We start from the raw sequence: 21394 nt of genomic DNA, 5'->3' as shown, positions 1-21394 counted from the left end.
CTGTACTTATTTTTTCAATAAATCTCCACTTTTACTATACCCCTTTCTGTCCGTGGATTCATTCTTCGATTCTGGCGGACAAAGAATCCAGTTCCAGTCCAAAAATTCGGTATCACTAATGTTAACCTGCCTGGGGGAGGAGGAGATGGAAGGGAAGGGAAAGGTACAGGTGTGCTCCAGGGAGGGAGAGGGCACTGGGTCCTCCTTCCTAAAGGTTTTAGGGTGGAGATTTCAGGGGAGGTCCCAGGGGAAGAGCTGAATGGAATATTCTGTAGCTTTCCAGGTGTGTCCATTCAGGGATGTGGCCTCCACTGATGGATTGGCCGGCACCAGGGAAGGGGTCATTATTCAATGCAGCTGGTCCTGATGTCAGCCCTGGCATTTTGATGCTTAACTGGGCCTGGAGCTAGAGGAGGAAAAGTCACCCTGGGGACAAGGTCCCACCCTACAATTGACTGCCCATTGCTGGACACCTGGGCCTTCCACCCTGGTGACCTCTGTACCTGGCCCATCTCCTTGCTCTGCGTGGGTCTGTGGAACTGCCCACAAGATAACCACAAGTAAGGGGTGGCTCATGACCTCGGAGGACCGTGACTGAATCACCAGTGGGAACACAGCTTTTCATGTGAAAAACATTTTCTGAAGTTAACCATTCTAAATACGCAGAAGTCACTTTTCCCGCTGGACGTGATGGCTTGTTTCTGGTCTCAATGCTGTTTCTGGGAATCTGGCTGTAGTTCTGGAAGGACACCACCCTAAGGCATCCCTGGTCCCTGAGCCTGGGCACCTTTTTGGCAAATGCACACGTCAGACTCCAGGTGTCAACAAAGATCAAAATGGAGCCAGATTCATTAGGTGCCTTTTCAGTGTGTGTGTTTGCAAGGAAGGACCACTGTTCCCTGGGGACTCTCAGCCCTGCCTCTCAGTGCAAATGTCCCTGGACAGGAGACCTGGCTGCTTTGGGCTCAGGCCTGCGCACCTCAGACCCTAGGCAGCATGTGGTGCGAAGTGTCTGTCCTCTGAGCTGGGCGCCAGGTGGGTGGAGCAGCTGTGGGGCCGGTGGGTGGGGCTGCGGTGGGGGTGGGAGGTTGGGGCTATTTGAGGAGCAGGTGGGTGGGGCTACGCTCTGCTACCGCCCTGAAGTTCCCTGGGATCTCTCTCCCTTGTTCTGTCCTCACCTGTGGAGCTGCGGTCTGTAAGGTGGTGGGAGCCGCAGGCGGGACTCAGGGGGCCCAGGAAACCAGAAATGGTGAGTGTGCGGCCGGGCGCGGAGACGGGGAGGAGGGGCGGGTGGAGCCGCCGGGGCGGGACCGTCTCTCCTCGGTCAGGTCCGGGGCCTGCGGACCCCAGGCGCCCGGGGGCTCCGCTGAAACCGCAGGCCCCTCGGGCTCGCAGTGTGGGGCCCAGCCGGGACCCGGGGTCCGGTTTGTCCCCGCGGCAGGGCCTTCGGCTGCGGAGCGAGTCTGGGCAGCTCTGCACCCACATCCCCGGCTCCGCAGTTGGTGCGGTGACCGCGTGGAGGGTCAGTGGGGACAGTGGTGACCCGGTCTCCGCGGTTCGTGCCTGGGAGGAGCTGTGGTCTGTGGGTCCCCTGTCCCTCCTTTCTCCCCAGAAGGATCCCGTTTTCTCCTGAGTTTTGATGTTTGTGGAGCAGGCTCTCAAGTCCACCCCCTGTCCCCCAGGCCCAGCTCTGCAGCCAATGCCTGCATTTCCAGTCTCTCCCCCGGATCCTGAACGCCATGTTCCCTTCTCTGAGTCACAGCATCTTTATCAGCTGTTTGTTTTGTGGTGCTTTTCAAACGGTTAAAAACAAAATTCAGCTGAGTAAATTGGAAGGCCTAACTGGCTTGATTCCCCATTCACTAATTGGGCCGCATCCCATCTAGTAAATAGAATCTGAGCAGCTGTTCAAAATGGAAGGCTTTTACTATTAAAGGCGAAAGGAAGTGGGAGAGGTGAAACTGCAGTTACATAAGGCATGCACCCCTGAACCTGGGGAGTACATCTTGATGCAGTTTTGTTGTTTTCAGTTCTCTTACACACACCTGCATGGTGTTTCCTACTACACACCTGGCCATATGGTGTAGCCTGTGGGTCCTAGGCAGCAAACCTGTACAACGTGCTACTGTACTGAATACTGTTGGCAATTGTAATGCAGTGGTAGTAAGCATTTATGAAAAGATGCAGTAAAAATGTGGTGTGCAAGGTAGAAAATGGTACATCCGTGTGGGCACTGACCCTGAATGGGCTACAGGACTGGAGGCTGCTCTGCAGGAGTCAGTGGTTGGTGAGTGACTATGAAGGCCTAGGACGTTACTGTGTACGACTGTAGACTTTATCACACTGTACACTTAGGCCAGGAAATGTACAAAACACAGATTCAATCAAACCCAGGAGGCAATGATGCAATCAAAAGGCTCATTCAGCACAAGACCTCTGAGGCTGCTGCCCGCATAAAACAGCATACTGCTTCACAGCAAAGTTTTCTTTCACTAAGTAGAAAGCTCACAAAGATAAAGAGGATAGTATAGCAAATACATGAACCAGTTTCTCATCATCAGGTTTCTATGTAGTGAGCGTAACTGTATGTGCTGGACTTTCACAGGACTGGCCGCACAGGAAGCTTGTTTACACCAGCATCATCATAAACATCTGAGCAATGCATTTCCCTATGACATTGTGATGGGTATGACGTCACTAGGTGATTGCAGTTTTTCAAATCCACTGTAATGTTATTATTATTTTTTTAAAAATATATTTTATTGATTTTTTACAGAGAGGAAGGGAGAGGGATAGAGAGTCAGAAACATCGATGAGAGAGAAACATTGATCAGCTGCCTCTTGCACACCCCCTACCGGGCATGTGCCCGCAACCAAGGTACATGCCCTTGACCGGAATTGAACCTGGGACCCTTGAGTCCGCAGGCCGATGCTCTATCCACTGAGCCAAACCGGTTTTGGCTATAATATTATTTTTATAGAAGGGATTTTATTTTTTATGAAGGTATAATCTATATACATTATATTAGTTTAAGGTTTACATCCTAATGATTTGATATGTGTATGTATTGTGAAGTGACCATCACAATAAGTCTAGTTATCATCGGTCATCATACAGACTTACAGAATATTTTTTCTTGAAAAGAGAACTTTTAAGATTTACTCTTAACTTTCACATCTGAAATATGGTATTACTAAGTGCAGTCTCAGTGCTGTAAGCTCCATTTCCATGACTTATTTTATAACTGGAAGTTTGTACCTTTTGACACCTTTTATCCACTTAACCTTCACCTCACCCTCACACACCACTCCTGCAACCTCTAGCAACCATCAGTCTGTGCTCTATCTATGGAGTTGTTTTTTTAAACATTCCACAGATAAGTGAGAACACATAGCATTTCTCTTTTTCTGACTTATTTCACAAAGCATCCTGCCTCAAGGTCCATGAATGTGTTGTTACAGTGGGAGAATTTCTTTTTCTAATGGCTGAATAATTCTATATAATAAAGCCTAATATGCAAATTGTCCTCTCAGGCGGTTGTTCGACTGCAAGACCAGAAGTTCAACCACTCGCTATGATGTGCACTGACCACCAGGGGCCAGCACGGAACATGGCTGGTGTCCGCGATGCCCTGCAACCTCTCGCTGGCTACCTGGGAGTGGGGGTGACCGGGATGGAGGTGCAGTAAGAATGCAGGGTGTCGCCCTAACCGGTTTGGCTCAGTGGATAGAGCATCGGCCTGTGGGCTAAAGGTCCCAGGTTCGATTCCGGTCAAGGGCATGTACCTTTGTTGCGGGCACATACCCAGTAAGGGGGTGTGCAGGAGGCAGCTGATAGATGTTTCTCTCTCATCGCGATGTTTCTAACTATCTCTCTCCCTTCCTCTCTGTAAAAAAAAAACCCAGTAAAATATATTAAAAAAAAAAAAAAAAAGAATGCAGGGTGTCCGCCGAGTTAGCTCTCGCTCCCCCTGCTACCTTCCCCTGGGACGCCAGGGCTTGAGCCTCTTCTGGGTGAGCCAGACCGCAGGGGTCAGTCTGGCTCCCCCTGGGTTCACGTAGGAGCTGCTCTGACAGGCCGGCCGGGAGAGAGAGCGCTGCCTGCCTGGTCTGTGCGATGCTGCTGGGCAGGACAGAGCATCTCGGTGTGGGGACTCGGGCACTGTGACTCAGGCAGAGGGGGGCGCACGGGGGCCTGGGGTCCCAGGTGCTGCCCAGAGATCAGCTGGGACCTACCCTTCCACGCCAGACGCTTACGCTTCCATCGCTGGCCAGGCCTAGGGACCACACCTATGCACGAATTTTGTGCACCGGTCCTCTAGTCTATAATAATGAAAGCGTAATCTGTTAATTAGACCGGATGTCCTTTCGGGGCTGCTGCTGGCAGGGCTGGGGCCTCAGCTAGCGCTGCTGCCTCGGTCCTCAGAGCCCCTTACACCAATTTCAATCATCGGGCTTCTAGGACAATAATAGTCCTCTGTGTGTGTGTGCGCCCCATTTTCTTTTCTTTTCTTTTTTTATTGTTTGAAGTACTACATGTATCTCCTTTTCCCCCAATTGACAACCCTCCTACCTCCAGGACAAGCCCCATCGCCCCAGTGTCCATGTCCATTGGTTATGTTAATATGCATACATACCAGTGCTTTGGTTGACCTCTTACCCCTCTCCCCTCCCCTCCCTCCTTTCTGAGGTTGGACTGTCTGTTCAGTGTTTCTGGATTTATTTTTGTTCATCAGTTTATGTTCATTGTATCCCACATATGAGTGAGATCATGTGATATTTATCTTTCTCCGACTGGCTTATTTCGCTTAGCACAATGCTCTCCAGGTCCATCAATGCTGTTGCAAATGGTTTAAGTTCTTTCTTTTTCATAGCAGTGTAGTACTCCATTGTGTAGATGTACCACAGTTTTCGAATGCACTCATCTGCTAATGGGCAGTTAGGCTGTTTCCAAATCATGCACCATTTTCTTTAAAGAATTTTTTTTTTTTTAATTCTCACCCGAGGATATTTTCCCATTGATTTTTGGAGAGAGGGGAAGAGAAAGGAAAAGACAGAGAGCAATATTGATATGAGAGAAACACATCGAATGGATGCCTCCTGCACGTGTCTTGACTAAGACCCAGGCTAGAGACAGGTACTTGCATCCAAGGTGTGTGCCCTTGACCGGAATTGAACCCGGGACCTTTCTGTCCATAGGCCGATGCTCTATTCACTGAGCAATACTGGCTAGGGCTTAGTTTTTTGTTTTTGTTTTTTTTTTCAGTAAGTTGACAAAATATATTAGTTTCAGGTATCAACATAGTGATTACTGGTAGACATGTACATAACTTATAGAGTCTAATACCCATGAGATACCACACATAGTTAATAGAATATAATTGACTATATTTCCTGTGCTATACTTTACATGCCCCTCACTATTTTGTAACTACCAATTTGTACTTCCTTTTTTAAAAAAAATAATTCTTTATTGTTGAAAGTATTATATATGTAGCCTTTTCCCCCCATTGAACCTCTCCATCCCTCTCCTGTCCCCACACGTCCGCACCCCAGTCCCCCCACTTCAGGTCTTCAGCTCTCTATTGTCTGTGCCCGTTGGTTAGGCATATATGCATTCAAGGCCTTTGGTTGATTACCATCCTCCCTCGCCTTCCCTCTGAGACTCTGCACTCTGTTCCATGCTTCCATGTGTCTGGATCCACTCCTTTTATCAGTTTACTTTTTTGTTACTTAGATTCCACATATGAGTGACATCATGTGATACTTGTCTTTCTCTGAGTGAGTTATTTCACTTAGCATAATACTCACCAGGTCCTCCATACTGTCTCAAAGGGTAAGAGATTTTTCTGTTTTACTGCTGCAAAGTATTCCGTGGTGTAAATGTACCACAGCTTTTTTATCCACTCATCTACTGATGGGCACTTGGGCTGTTTCCAGATTTTAGCTATTGTAAATTGTGCTTCTACGAACTTAGGGATGCATACATTGTTTCTGATTGGTATTTCATGTTTTCTTAGGATATATTACTAAAAGTGGGATCACTGGGTCAAATGGCAGATCCATATTTAATTTTTTGAGGAAAGTCCATACTGTTTTCCATAATGGCTGTACCAATCTGCATTCCCACCAGCAGTGTACTAGGGTTCCCTTTTCTCCACATCCTCACCAGAACTTTGTTGATGGTTGCCATTCTGGCAGGTGTGAGATGATACCTCCTTGCTGTGTTGATTTGCATTTCTCGGATGATTAATGACTTTGAGCATTTTTTCATATGTCTCCTGGTCATCTGCTTGTCCTCTTAGGAGAAGTGTCTTTTAGGTCCTTTGCCCATTTTTTAATTGGATTGTTTGTCTTTTTTCTGTTAAGTTGTATGAGTTCCTTATATATTTTGGACATTAACCCTTTATCAGATGTATCATTGTAAATACGTTCTCCTATACAGTGGGCTCCTTTGTGTTTTGTTGATGTTTACTTTTGCTGTTCAGAAGCTTTTTATTTTGATGTAGTCCTATTTGTTTATTTTCTCCTTATTTCCTTTGCCCTAGGAGATGTATCTATAAACATATGGCTTGGAAAGATGTCTGAGATTTTGATGCCTGTGGTTTCTTCTGGATTTTTATGGTTTCATGACTTACATTTAAGTCTTTTCTCCATTTTGAGTTTATTCTTGTTTATGGTGTAGTTTCATTGATTCCATGTGTCCGTTCAATTTTCCCAACACCATTTATTGAAGAGATTCTCTTGAATCCATTGTATGCTCTTGCCTCCTTTGTCAAATATTAATTGAGCGTAATGGCTTGGATGGATTTCTGGTGTCTCTGTTCTGTTCCTTTGATCTATATGCCTGTTCTTGTGTCAGTACCATGCTGGTTTTTTTGGGTATTTTTTGAGGTGGGACTCTTGTAGACAGCATATAGTTGGATCATGGTTTTGTATCCATTCAGCTGCCCTATGCCTTTTGATTGGAGCATTTAATCCATTTACATTTAGGGCTATTATTGCTAGGTAGTTGTTTATTCCTATTTTAATTCTGTATGCCTAGGTTTCTCTATTTCTTCTACTCATTATAGTAATTCTTTAACATTTCTTTTTTCCCTTAATTTAAATTCTTTAGTGTTTAAGTTATTACATATATCTCCTTTTCCCCCCATTGACCTCTCCCGGCTGCTCCTTTCCCTAGCACATGCCCTCATCCCCTCCTGTGTCCATTGGTTATGCTGATATGTATACATACAAGTCCTTTGGTTGATGTCTTATCCACCTCCCTCCCCTGCCTTCTCTCTGAGGTTTGACGGTCTGTTCGATGCTTTTATGTTTATAGATCTATTTTCGTTCATGAGTTTATGTTGTTAATTATATTCCACAAATGAGTGAGATCATGTGATATTTATCTTCTTCTTACTGGCTTATTTCGCTTAGCATAATGCTCTCCAGGTTAATCCATGCTGATGCAAATGGTAAGAGTTCTTCTTTACAGCAGTGTAGTATTTTATTGTGTAGATGTACCACAGCTTTTTACTTACTATTTATTATTATTTTTTAAATATACTTCTTATTAATTTCAGAGAGGAAGGGAGAGAGAGGTTGAAACATCAATGATGATAGAGAATCACTAATTGGCTGCCTCTTGCATGCCCCCTGCACGTGCCATTGACCAGTATTGAACCTGGCACCTTTCAGCAGCTGGATGCTCTATCCACTGAGCCAAACCGGCTAGGGATACCACAGGTTTTTAATCCACTCATCTGCTTATGGGCACTTATGCTGTTTCCAACTCTTAGCTATTGTAAATTATGCTGCCATGAACATAGGGGTGCATATATTCTTTCTGATTGGTGTTTCCGATTTCTTGGGATATATTACTAGGAGTGGGGTTACTAGGTCAAATGGGAGTTCCATTTTTAATTTTTGAGGAAACTCTGTACTCTTTTCCACAGTGGCTGCACCAGTCTGCATTTCCACCAGCAGTCACCAGGGTACCTTTTTCTCCGCATCCTCGCCAGCACTTGTCATTTGTTGACTTTTTGATGGTAGCCGTTCTTTAACGTGTGAGATGGTACCTCATTGTCATCTCTCAGATGATTAGTAACTTTGAGCATGTTTTCATATGTCTCTTGTTTTTCTGTATGTTACTTTCGAAAAGTATCTGTTTAGGTCCTTTGCCCCCTTAAGCATTTTCTGTAATGCTGGCTTGGTGGTGATGCACACCTTTAGGCTTTTTTTTTTTTTTTTTTGGTCTGGGAAGCTCTTTATTTGACCATCAATTTTGAATATCCTTGCTGGATATAGTAATCTTGGTTTCAGATCCTTGCTTCCCATTACCTCGAGTACTTCATGCCTTTCTTTCTGGCCTGTAGAGTTTCTGATGAGAAATCAGGTGTCATCCTTATGGGAACTCCTTTGTAGGTAACAGTTTGCTTTTCTCTTGCTGCCTTTCAGATTCTCTCTTTGTCTTTAATTTTTGGCATTTTGATTATGTGTCTCGGCCTGGGCCTGTTAGGGTTCTTCTTGCTTGGGGTTCTCTGTGCCTCCTGAACTTGTGTGACTTTCCTTTATCAGGTTAGGGAAGTTTTCTGCCATTATTTCTTCAAACATGTTCTCTATCCATTTCTCCCACCTTTCCGGGAGATGGGACCGAGGCTGGGTGGTAGGTGGAAGTTGTGAAGGGCTGGCCCTTGAACATGTGTGGGTGTTGGTCATTGGGCTGGACTACACCGGGGCTGACTCTCGAGATGGGAGCCGGTCTAGGCAGTATGTGCGAGAAGCGCCTCTGGGATTTTCCTGAGCCCAAATCGCAGACCCAGAGAGCAATAGGTAAGGTGCACAGAGCAGCCGCAGGGTCTGAAAGGAGAGTTCCAGGGGCCGGAAGCGGCTGATCCATGGTCATTGCGGCTGCACCCTCACCACCTGAGTGTTGGGACTGCAGTCTGTTCGCTGGAGATTGCGCCTGCCGGAGGCGGGAGAGGCTCGCATGCCGCACCTGTGCTCCCCAGCTGTGAGCCTGGCTTCTGGCATACTGACTACCAGGGGGCAGCTCCTGTGTTGAGTGTCTACCGCCTGGTGGTCAGTGTGCATCATAGCAACTGGCCGTCTGGTCATTCCGCCGTAACGGTCACTGAGCTTTTATGATATAGATACTATCTTTATTTTATGTTCTTGCCTCCTTTATCTAGTATTCCTTCACCTTAAAGGCATGGGTTTATTTCTGGAGTCTCTGTTCCGTGCCACTGATTTATAAACTGTCTTTATGCCAGGACCATGCTGTTTTGATTACTATGGCCTTGTAGTAGAGTTGGATATTACGTAGGGTGATTCATCCACATTTGTTCTTCTTTCTCAATATTACTGTTGGTATTCAGTAATATTGTTTTGTGGTTCCATATAAAATTTTTGAATATTTGTTCTAGTCATGTGAAATACACCCTTGGTATCTTGATAGGAATTGCAATGAATCTATAGATTGCTTTGGGTAGTATGAACATGTTAGTGATATTAATTTTTCCCAACCATAAAAAACATATAGTGTACATTCCAATTACAGTTTACATTTAATTTTATTTTATATAGTTCAGCTGTAGAACATACATTTAGGTGAATTTTACAGAGTTTCACACCTGATAATTTTCAGTTCCCCCTGGCCCCTTATGTATTTTGTCATCATGTGCTGTTTCAACTTGAAAATATACTAGTAGCATATTTTAATAAAGGGCCTTATACATGCCAAGTTTTAAATTGTTCCTCAGGTCCAGGCCCTGGTTACCTTGTTAAATTCTGTCGGAAAGACTTTTTTGCATGTGATCTTATGATTTCACTAGAGGCCCGGTGCACGGATTTGTGCACCAGTAGGGTCTCTCAGCCTGGCCTGTGGGGATTGGACTGAAACCGGCTCTACCACATCCCCCAAGGGAACCCGAATGGCAAGAGGGCTGTTCTTAGGGGACGCACCCCAGACTCAGGCTCCCTCCTCTCTGGTTCTGGGTATGTCACCCGAGAACCGCAGCTGTCAAGTCACTGCAGCTCAGTAGCTCCTGTGTTGAGCGTCTGCCCCATGGTGGTCATTGTGCATCATAGTTATAGTTACTAGTTAGATGGTCATTTAGGCTTTTATATATGCTAGAGTCCCAGTGCACGAATTTGTGCACATTGTAGGGAAATTAATTAGAAGAAATATTTTAATATCACAATTTGCCCGCTCTCCATAAGTGTCAACTAAATTCACGAACAACAATCACAGATTGAAAAACATGCGTGTGATTGGCACCAGCGAGAGCTTTATATATATACGAGAGGCCCGGTGCACAAAATTCGTGCACTGGGGTTGGGGGGGGGGGTCCCTCACACCAGCCTTCACCCTCTCCAATCTGGGAACCCTCGGGGATCGGGCCTAAACTGGCAGTTGGACATCCCTCTCACAATACAGGACTGCTGGCTCCCAACCGCTTGCCTGCCTGCCGCCTGATTACCCTTAACCGCTTCTGCCTACCAGCCTGATCACCCCCTAACCACTCCCCTGCCAGCCTGATCAATGCCTAACTGCTCCCCTGCCGGCCTGATTGTCCCCAACTGCCCTCTCCTACTGGCCCGATCACCCCAACTGCCCTCCCCTGCCAGCCCAGTCGCCTCCAACTGCCCTCCCCTGCTGACCCGGTCACCCTCAACTGCCCTCCCCTGCCGGCCTGATTGTCCCCAACTGCCCTCTCCTACTGGCCCGATCACCCCAACTGCCCTCCCCTGCCAGCCCAGTCGCCTCCAACTGCCCTCCCCTGCTGACCCGGTCACCCTCAACTGCCCTCCCCTGTCGGCCTGGTCGCCCCCAACTGTGCTCCCTTTCAGGCCTGTTCCCCACTAACTACCCTCCCCTGCCAGCCCAGTCCCCCCTAACTGCCCTCCCCTGCAGGCCCAGTTGCCCCCAACTGCCCTCTCCTGCCGGCCTGGTTGCCCCAAACTGCACTCCACTGCAGGCCTGGTCCCCCCGCAACTGCCCTCCCTCTCCTGCAGGCCCGGTCGCCCCTAAGTGCCCTCCCCTGCCAGCCATCTTGTGACCACATGGGGGTGGCCATCTTGTGTGAGGGTGTGATGGTCAATTTGCATATTACCTCTTTATTATATAGGATAGATAAACTTACTTAATAAGACCTGCTTTCTGATTTAACTAAAGTTTTCACAGCCCAGTGAAGCACCCCAGCTTCTCTTTCAGGCAATTGTCATTAACACAGCAGTAAATATCAACATGAAGCACAATATTATTGTAGATCATGCAGGGAGAAAGGGTGAAATATTTAACTCTAGCAGTGTTGAACTGTATTCTGCACAATGAGAAAACCTGAAGTCATTTTCTAGGTCCACCATTTCTTACTTTTCAGTCAGGTTAAGTTTTTAAAATTTATAAATCTCCATTTTCCCCTAATGAAAAGAAAATAGGATTCTACCGAGTCTCCTATCTACCTACTCTAGGACTTCTCTGAGGATCAAATGAGATGAGGCACCTGAAAATGTTTCACAGATATTTGGTTAAAGTGTAAAATGTTTGCACCTGGCTATAAACAAGTCATGTTCCTGGGCTGAAGAAATTCCAAGGATACTACTCTCTAGGGAGAAGAAGCCGGGTGTTGCTTCATGACAAAATTACCTGGCGACCACAGCCACTGTTTCTGGGCCTACTGGGTTGGGCTGTGGGCCACATTTTTCACCATGGGATCTCGGCAGCATTGGCTGCAATTTGGTGGGGTGTCACTTCAGAGTGGTGTTGGGGACAGTTTCCGACTTGGGGGAAGCCGAGTGTTGCTTTCTGGGTATCAGGTTGTTATTGCTGTTTATTGTTAAGTGCCCTGTTGTTAGGGAGAGGAAGCCGAGCGTTGTTACATGAGGTCATTACTTGTAACCCACAGCCACTGTTTCCAGGATGGGATGGGCTGTGGGCTGAATTGTGCACCATGGGCAGTGCTGGCTATGATTTGGTGGAAAGTTGCTCCAGCATGGTGGCAGAGCCTGTGTCCCACTTGGAGGAAGCCATGTTGCTTTGTCGTCACCAGGTACGTGGTGCCCTTCTTTGTAAATAGCCATTTTGCATCACAGCATAGCCTGTGTGAAGCATCTGCTTGCAGGTTGTCGGTGTGTCATAGCCACGGTGTGAGGGACACTTAGCATATTACCCTTTTATATATATAGATAGATTTTATGTGTCTGCTAGAGGCCCGGTGCATGAAATGCGTGCATGGGGGTGTGTGTCCCTCAGCCCAGCCTGCACCCTCTCCAATCTGGGACGCCTCGAGGGATGTCCGACTGCCTGTTTAGGCCCGATCCCGGTAGGCCTAATCGGGCCTAAACGGGCAGTCGGACATCCCTCTCACAACCCAGGACTGCTGGCTCCCAACTGCTCGCCTGCCTGCCTTCCCGATTGCCCCTAACCACTTCTGCCTGCCAGCCTGATCACCCCCTAACCACTTCCCTGCCAGCCTGATTGATGCCTAACTTCTCCCCTGCCTGCCTGATTGCCCCTAACTGCCCTCCCCTGCTGGCCATCTTGTGGTGGCCATCTTGTGTCCACATGGGGGCAGCCATCTTGTGTGTTGGAGTGACAGGCAATTTGCATATTACTCTTTTAGTATATAGGATAGAGGCCGGGTGCACGGGTGGAGGCCAGCTGGTTTGCCCTGAAGGGTGTCCCAGATCAGGGTGGGGGTTCTCTTGGGGCGGCCTGGGTGAGGGGACTGTGGTGGTTTGCAGGCTGTCCATGCCTCCCAGTGAACCAATTGGAGGCCCTGGTATCTGGGATTTATTTATCTTCCATAATTGAAACTTTGTAGCCTTGAGCGGAGGCCATGGCTGGCCAGGGTGGGCGGGAAGCTTGGCTTCCTCCTTCACCGGGGGCAACCCAAGCCTCCTGCTCTCTCCAGCTCTGTGGCTGCCGCCATTTTTGTTGGGAATTATTTATCTTCTCTAATTGAAACTTTGTAGCCTTGAGGGGAGGCCAGGGCGGGTGGTAAGCTTGGCTTCCTCCTTGCCAGGGAAATCCAACCCTCCTGCTTGCTCCGTGGCCACAGCCATCTTGGTTGGGTTAATTTGCATACTTGCTCCTGATTGGCTGGTGGGAGTGGTTTGTGGGCGTAGTGGAGGTACATTCAATTTGCTTGTTTCTCTTTTATTAGTGTAGATATGTCCTAAAAATCATCGGTAGAGGACTTTTGTAGAGGGATAAGTTGTCGTGTCTTGCTCAAGCCTGACCTCTAACTCGAATGTCCTATTCCCATGAAATGAGAGAGGCAAAAGAAGGTCAAACTAACAAATATTACTATAACAAATGATCATTCATAATCCTCAAGAATATTTTCATTCATTCAGGTGTATATCTGACTACTTCCAATGCAGGCAGTCCTCAGGTTACTTTGGACTCGACATATGTCGTTTCGTGGTTACCTCGCCATCTCTCATTTATTTATTTAAAAAAAAAAGTTCTGTCATTTCGATGTATGTACATGTGCTTTATGTTTTTTATTATTTACTATATTTACCTCAAGTAAAGGTCAGGAATTGTTATCTTTCTTTTAAATTTTTTTTTACTGTTTCACTTCATTACTGCTGTGTATGTGCTCCATGTGAGTGACGTAGGTGCTTATATTGGTGGGTTCCAACTTACAGCGATAATTGCATTACATCGAGCCATAAGAATGGATCTCCGATGTAACCCGAGGACCTACTGTACTCTGAAGTACTTCAGGACAATATGGCCAAGTACATTTTGTTCCAAGTTGAATTTCCACACACCTCCTGGCCTCTCCTGATTGGTGATAAGAATAGAAGAGAAAGCAACCAGACCTTTATTGTATTCATAGTCATTAAAACTTTATGCAAATACGACAGTATATTTCATGGTCTGCTGTATCAAATGGTGGTTATAATGGAGATGAGTTTTCTAACAAGGAATCCATGGGCTTAATGGAAGTATTTTAATTTATTAATATAGAAGTTGTTCAAGGTGCTCTTTACCCTGACATTAGAGAGCAATGAACACTAGATGTGATCACACTAAAATCATATCAATAAATTCCATGTGTTCATCAGGAAGTGAATGTGGCAAATAACTAGTCTTTTTAAAAATATATATTTTATTGATTTTCTTTTTACAGAGAGGAAGGGAGAGGGATAGAGAGTTAGAAACATCGATGAGAGAGAAACATCGATCAGTTGTCTCCTGCACACCTCCTAGTAGAGATGTGCCCGCAACCAAAGTACATGCCCTTGACCAGAATCGAACCTGGGACCCTTCAGTCCACAGGCCGATGCTCTATCCACTGAGCCAAACCAGTGAGGGCCAAATTAAGTCTTGATAGTCTTACAATCAAGTCATAGACTGAATGTTGGGGACCATGTGTCCTATGCAAACTTCTTAGCTCCCCAGTGCTGTCTGTCTCACCCATGCATATGTGGGATGTTTTAGGACTTGGTGGCCTTTGAGGATGTCAATGTGGAGTTCACCAAGAAGGAGTGGGCTTACCTGGATCCAACCCAGAAAGAACTCTACACAGATGTGATGCTGGAAATCTTCTGGAACCTGGCATCAGTAGGTAGTTATCACAAATTTTAAAAAAATATATTTTTATTGATTTCACACAGTAAGGGAGAGGGAGAGAGAGAGAGAAAAATCAGTGATGAGAGAGAATCACTGATTTTGTACATATTGCATGCCTCACACTGTGGGTCTAGCCTGCAAACCAGGCTTACTGGGAATTTGACTCCTGACCTTCTGGTTCATATGTTGACTACATAGTGACTCTGGCCAGAAACAATTTACTTATTTAGTCAATTGGAAATCTTTTGTTGCTTGCTCATCAGTGCTGTTTTAAGAACTGAAATGTGCAAAGGGAAACATGGGTAATTAAACTAGGAATGATCACAGCGCATTGTGTACCTAAAATCTAACCATTTTTATATCATTTAATAGTTTATAATGCTTTTTCTAGCATGTATTTTAGAAGAAAAATGGGAAGACCATGACAGTGAAGATCAGTATGAAAATCATGTTATCAATCTTAGGTGAGTCGCATTGACATGAGAAAGCATTATCCTGTAAGAGTATCTTTGTTGTTGTTGTTGTTCATATGTTTTTATATATATTTATTGCATTTACTTATTTAATTATTTAATATGTATTTATTTCAGAGAGTTAGGGAGAAAAAGAAAGAGAGACAAACATCAATGATGAGAGAGAATTATTGATCGGTGCCTCCTGCACGCCCCACACTCAGAATCAAGCCTACAACCTGGGCATGTGCCCAGTCTGGGAATCGAACTGTGAACTCCTGGTTCAGAGGTTGGCACTCAACCACTGAGTCATGCCAGTGGTGCGAAAATATGTTTTTATTGCTTTTAGAGTGTGGCAATGTCAGGAAGACATAGAAACATTGATTGGCTGCCTCCTGCATGCCCTGTACAGGGGTTAATAAGTCTGGAACCTGGCCATGTTCCCTTTTGGAAAGTTGAACTGATGACCCCTCAGTGTGTGGGTCCATGCTGAACCACTGAACCAAATGGGCCCGGTCCATAAACAATCTTAAAAACAGGTAATCCAATTATATCAGCCCAGTTTTCAATTTATTGATGCATAGAATAACCTCATCAAAAACAATATACAGGAGTACCATTAATGAATACAGGCAGTCCTCAGGTTAAGTCGGACTTGATGTACGTCATTTTGTGGTTACGTCACCATCTCCCATTTATTTATATATATAAAAAAAGGTTCTGTCATTTCGACATGTGTACATATGTGCTTTATGTATTTTGTTATTTACTAGAGGCCCAAAGCACGACAATTGTGCCTGGGGGTGGGGGTTCCCTCAGCCCAGCCTGCACTCTCTATAATCAGGGACCCCTCAGGGGATGTCCGACTGCTGGTTTAGGCCCAATCCCGAGGATCAGGCCTAAACGAACAGTTGGACATCCCTCTCACAATCCTGGACCACTGGCTCCTAATCTCTCACCTGCCTGCCTGCCTGGTCGCCCCTAGCTAACCTTCCCCCTGATCAACTCTACCTTCCCCCTCCCTGCTGGCCTGGTCACTCCTAACTGCCCCTTCCATCATCCTGGTCACCCCTTACTGCCCAACCTGCCGGCCTGTTCACCCCCAACTGCCCCCCGCCCCTGCCAGCCTAGTTGCCCTTCACTCCCCCGACCCCCGCTACCCTAATCGCCCAACCACCATCCTGCTGGTCTAGTCACTCCCAACTGCAATCCCCTGCCTGCTTGGTTGCCCCTAACTGACCCCCCATTACCCTGCCGCCAGCCTGGTCGATCCCAGCTGCCGCCCTGGTTGCCCCTAAATGCCCCCTCTGATGGCCTGGTCACCTCCAACTGCCCCCACTGCTGGCCTAGTGGCCCCGAACTGACCCCCTGCTGGCCTGGTTACCTGTCACGGCCCCTCTGGCTGGACTGGTTGCCCCACGCAACCTGCTTGTTCAGTCGTTTGGTCATCCCACACTAACCTCCTGCTGGCCTGGTTGTAGGCAACCATCTTTTGAGGGCGTGATGGTCAATTTTCATATTACCTCTTTATTATATAGGACTATGTGCCACAAGTAAAGTTCAGGAATTGTCGTCTTTCTTTTAATTTTTTTTTTACTGTTTCACTTCATTACTGCTGTGCATGTGCTCCATGTAAATGATGTAGATGCTTATGTAGGTGTGTTCCGACTCACAAAGAAAGTCATGTTCCATTGTGCCGTAGGAATGGATCTCCGACATAACCTGAGGACCTACTGTATAAGTGTTTTTATATTTATGATCCAGCCTATTTCAGAGGTTTTAGGATATCCATTTTCAAAAATCAGAATGTACAGAAACCCCCCACTTTCCTTGAAAATGATAAAATGTCATTATCATACTATTAATAAATATAAAATCATTAACAGTATTAATAATATACTTCTGATTTTTACAGCAGTCATATGGTAGCGAGACTCTGTACAAGGAAAGATGGTAGTCAATGCAGAGAAATCTTCAGCCAGACTCCAAATCATAATGAAAAGAAGGAAACTCCTACTGAAATAAAACAACCTAAGTCCAGGTTGTGTAGGCAAATCTTCATGGGTTATTTATCCTTGAATAACCACCTGAGCTCTCATATTGGACACAACCTATACCTGTATCAGGAATATGAAGAAAACCCTTATAAATGTACGGAACCTGAGAAAGCTTTCAGGCATCACCAACATAGTGAAAGACATGAAGGCAGCCCCAGTGGGAAAGCTTTCCACTATTCAATTTCCCTTAGAAATCATGAAAGAACGCATATCACTAGGAAACCATATGAGTGTAAGCAATGTGGGAAAGGCTTTAGTCGTCTCATTTACTTTAAACTTCACAAAAATACTCATAGTGGAGAGAAACTATATCAAAGTAAGCAATGTGGCAAAGCTTTCAGTTCTCCCAAGTACTCTGGAGAATATGAAAGAACACACACTGCAGAAAAGCCCTATCAATGTAAGAAATCTGGTAAAGCTTTCAGTTCCACTTCTCTTAGAAATCCTGAAAGAACTCATACTGGTGAGAAATTTTATGAATGTAAGCAATGTGGGAAAGCCTTCCGTTCTCTCAGCTTTCTTGGAAGTCATAAAAGAAGTCATGCCAGAAAGAAGCCTCATAAATGTAAGGAATGTGGTAAAACATTTCCTTATCCCTCTTACCTTAGAAGTCATGAAATAATTCATACTCGGGGAAAACCCTATGAATGTAAGCTTTGTGGTAAAGTTTTCTCTCATTCAACTTCCCTTCGAAAACATAAAAGAATTCATACTGGTGAAAAACCTTATGAATGTCAGCAATGCGGTAAGCATTTTACTTTTTCCACATCTCTTAAAAATCATAAAATAATGCATGCTGGGGAGAAACCCTATGAATGTAAGCAATGTGGGAAAGCTTTCAGGTATTCTATTTCCCTTCGATATCATGAAAGAATGCATACTGGGCAGAAGCCCTATGAATGTAAGCAATGTGGGAAAACCTTCCGTTGTCTCAGTCATCTTGGAAGACATAAAAGAAGTCATGATGGAAAAAAGCCTCATGAATGCAAGGAATGTGGTAAAACTTTCTGTGATACATATTACCTCCGACGTCATGAGAGTATTCATACTGGGAAAAAACCTTATGAATGTAACCATTGTAGTAAAGCTTTCTCCCATCCAAGTTACCTCCGATGTCATGAAAGATCTCATAATAAGAAAAAACCTCATGAATGTAAGCAATGTGGGAAAGCCTTCAGTTATCAAGGTGATCTTGGAAAACATAAAAGAAGTCATATTGCAGAGAAGCCTCACGAATGTAAGGAATGTGGTAAAACTTTCTGTGATCCATATTCCCTCCGATGTCATGAGAGTATTCATACTGGGAAGAAACCTTATGAATGTAATCATTGTGGTAAAGCTTTCTTTCATCCAACTTCCCTCCAACATCATGAGAGTATTCATACTGGGGAAAAACCTTATGAATGTAACCATTGTGGTAAAGCTTTCTCTGATCCAACTTATCTCCGACATCATGAAAGAACTCATAATGAGGAAAAACCCCGTGAATGTAAGCAATGTGGGAAAGCCTTCAGTTCTGTCAGCTCTCTTGCAAAACATAAAAGAAGTCATGATGGAAAGAAGCCTCATGAATGTAAAGAATGTGGTAAAACATTCCTTTTTCGATATTACCTCCGACGTCATGAAGTTACTCATACTGGAGAAAAACCCTATGAATGTAAGCAATGTGGGAAAGCCTTCAGTTGTCTCAGCTCTGTTGCAAAGCATAAAAGAAGTCATCATGGAAAAAAGCCTCATGAATGTAAAGAATGTGGTAAAACTTTTCGTGATCGATCTTACCTCCGACTTCATGAAAGTATTCATACTGGGGAAAAACCTTATGAATGTAACCATTGTGGTAAAGCTTTCATTCAGCAAGGTTCCCTCCGATGTCATGAAAGAACTCATAATAAGGAAAAATTCTATGAATGTAAGCAATGTGGCAAAACCTTCAGTTATCGCAGCTCTCTTCGACGACATAAAAGAAGTCATGATGGAAAGAAGCCTCATGAATGTAAAAAATGTGGTAAAGCATTCCGTGATCGATGTGCTCTCCGAGTTCATGAAAGTATTCATACTGGGGAAAAACCTTATGAATGTAACCATTGTGGTAAAGCTTTCCCACATCCAACTTTACTGCGATCTCATGAAAGAACTCATAGTAAGTAAAAACCCTATGAATGATAGCAATGTGGGAAAGCCTTTATTCATCCTAGTTCCCTTCAAATTCACCTAAATACTTTTTTTTTTTAATCTTCACTTGTGGATATTTTTCAACTAAGGAAGTGGAAATCGAAGAGAAAGACAGAGAGCAATGTTGATGTGATAGAAACACATCAATTGGTTGCCTCCTGCACACAGACAGGAAAACACACACTGGAGAAAAGCTCTATGAATGTAAGGAAAGTGGTAAAACTTGCAGTTTCTCCAAATCTCTTAGAAAGCATGGAAGAACACACTAGGGGAAAACCTTATGAATGTAAGCAATATGGGAAAACCTTTGGTTGCATCACACATCTTGGAAGACAAAAGAAGTCATGATAGAAAGAATCCTAATGGATAAGGAATGAAGAAAACCTCTTTGCCATGCCTTTTCTCTTAGATACATGAAATGTATACTGAGAAGAAACCCTATGAATGCAAGCAATGTGAGAAAGCCTATAGTCATACCAGATCCTTTCAAATTCACAAAAATTGTCATAGTGGAGAGAAGCCATATCAATGGAAGGAATGTGGTATAGCCTTCCAGTTCCCAACTAGTTTTTACAGACGTGTAAAGAAATGTATTGATAAACACTGTTAATGTAAAGAATAGCAAAGAACCTTCATTTATTTCTCAGCTGTGCTATCATGTATGATTACTCATATTGGGGATGGACCTTAGAAATGTTAGAGGGTTAGAAATCATTCATTTCTTCCAGTTTCTTATAAAGGATGAAAGAACTCACTGAAGAGAAGACCTGTCATGTAAAGATTGTAGAAGAGCCTTTAGTCATACTAGTTCTTTATAAAATCATGAAGGGACTCACACCCAAGCCAAAGGAATGAACATAAGGAATGTGGGAGAGCCTTTTTTGGAATGGAAGAATGCACCTGGAGAAATAGTGCATACATATAGAGAAGGTGGGATAGCCTTCAGCTGTCCCTTTTCTTCAGAAAGGTCATGAAAAAACTCAAAGTGGAGAATTGTATTGAATGTAAAAATGTAGAAAAACCTTCATATTGCCTCATATCCCCACAATACCATGTGAGAATATACACTGTATTACTTACAACTAAAAAAAATCTTTAAAATTTTAACATACTTTCAGAGTAGCTTGAGAACTGCACTGGAAGGAAATCCTATTAGTGCAACTAACTGGTACATGTGAGCCTGTTGCAAATTAAGTCATATACTCCCCAAAACTCACAGCATAATGTTCTATAAACTTTTGACATACTTGGTCGTAATCAGTACTGATTCTTTTTTTTAATAATAAATCTTTATTCAGATTATTACAGTTGTTCCTCTTTTTCCCCCTCATACCTCTATTCCACCCATTTCCCTCCACCGCTGCCCTTACTTCCCTTCCCCCGCATGTTCTCGTCCATAGGTACGGTTTTTGTCCAGTCTCTTCCTGCATCCCCCACACCCCCTTTTCGAGAATTGTCCACTCCCTCTCTGTGCCCCTGATTCTATTCACCAGTGTATTCTGTTCGTCAGATTTTTTATTCACTTGGTTTTTAGATTCACTTGTTGATAGATATTTGTTGTCACTTTGTTTTTCATAATTTTTATCTCCTCCTCCTCCTCCTCTTCTTCCTCTTCCTCCTCCTCCTCCTCCTCCCTTCAGCATTTCATATAATACTGGCTTGGCGGTGATGAACTCCTTTAGCTTTTTCTTATCTGTGAAGCTCCGATTCTGACCTTCAATTCTAAATTAAAGCTTTGCTGGGTAGAGTATTCTTGGTTGTAGGTTCTTGCTATTCATCACTTTGAATATTTCTTGCCACTCCCTTATTGCCTGTATAGTTTCTGTTGAGAAATCAGCTGACAGTCCTATGGGTACTCCCTTGTACTAACTAACTGTTTTTCTCTTGCTGCTTTTAAGATTCTCTCTTTGTTTTTTGCCCTTGGCATTTTAATTATGATGTGTCTTGGTGTGGTCCTTTTTGGAGTCCTCTTGTTTGGGGCTCTCTGTGCTTCCTGGACTTGTAAGTCTATTTCTTTCACCAGGTGGGGGAAGTTTTCTGTCATTATTTCTTCAAATAGGTTTTCAATATCTTTCCCTCTCTCTTCTTCTGGCACCCCCATAATTCTGATGTTGGTACGCTTGAAGTTGTCCCAGAGGCTC

At 44.5% G+C, this 21394-nt stretch overlaps 1 protein-coding gene across 1 annotated transcript; it reads left to right on the top strand.

Moving 5' to 3' along the window:
* The first annotated feature begins 1163 nt into the window (after window positions 1–1163).
* LOC307099622 (uncharacterized protein) lies at window positions 1164–21129 on the top strand. The gene is made up of 5 exons (XM_079771402.1): window positions 1164–1249; window positions 11892–12035; window positions 14441–14567; window positions 14964–15036; window positions 16940–21129. The coding sequence occupies exons 1-5, from the start codon at window positions 1247–1249 to the stop codon at window positions 19227–19229; spliced, it is 2637 nt and encodes an 878-aa protein (XP_079627528.1). The 5' UTR covers window positions 1164–1246; the 3' UTR covers window positions 19230–21129.
* Window positions 21130–21394: the final 265 nt, after the last annotated feature.

The sequence above is a fragment of the Cnephaeus nilssonii genome (assembly GCF_951640355.1).
Source record: "Cnephaeus nilssonii genome assembly, chromosome: 5".
Taxonomy (NCBI): Eukaryota; Metazoa; Chordata; class Mammalia; order Chiroptera; family Vespertilionidae; genus Cnephaeus; species Cnephaeus nilssonii.
Note: the sequence above shows the minus strand (reverse complement) of the source record. Positions and strands in the feature narration are given on the sequence as shown.

Bases quoted from the DNA above. Each gene is read 5' to 3' on its own strand.
- LOC307099622 (XM_079771402.1), top strand. The intron at 12,036-14,440 runs GTACGTGGTGCC...GGGATGTTTTAG, and splicing joins TGTTGCTTTGTCGTCACCAG to GACTTGGTGGCCTTTGAGGA. The intron at 14,568-14,963 runs GTAGTTATCACA...TGCTTTTTCTAG, and splicing joins CTGGAACCTGGCATCAGTAG to CATGTATTTTAGAAGAAAAA.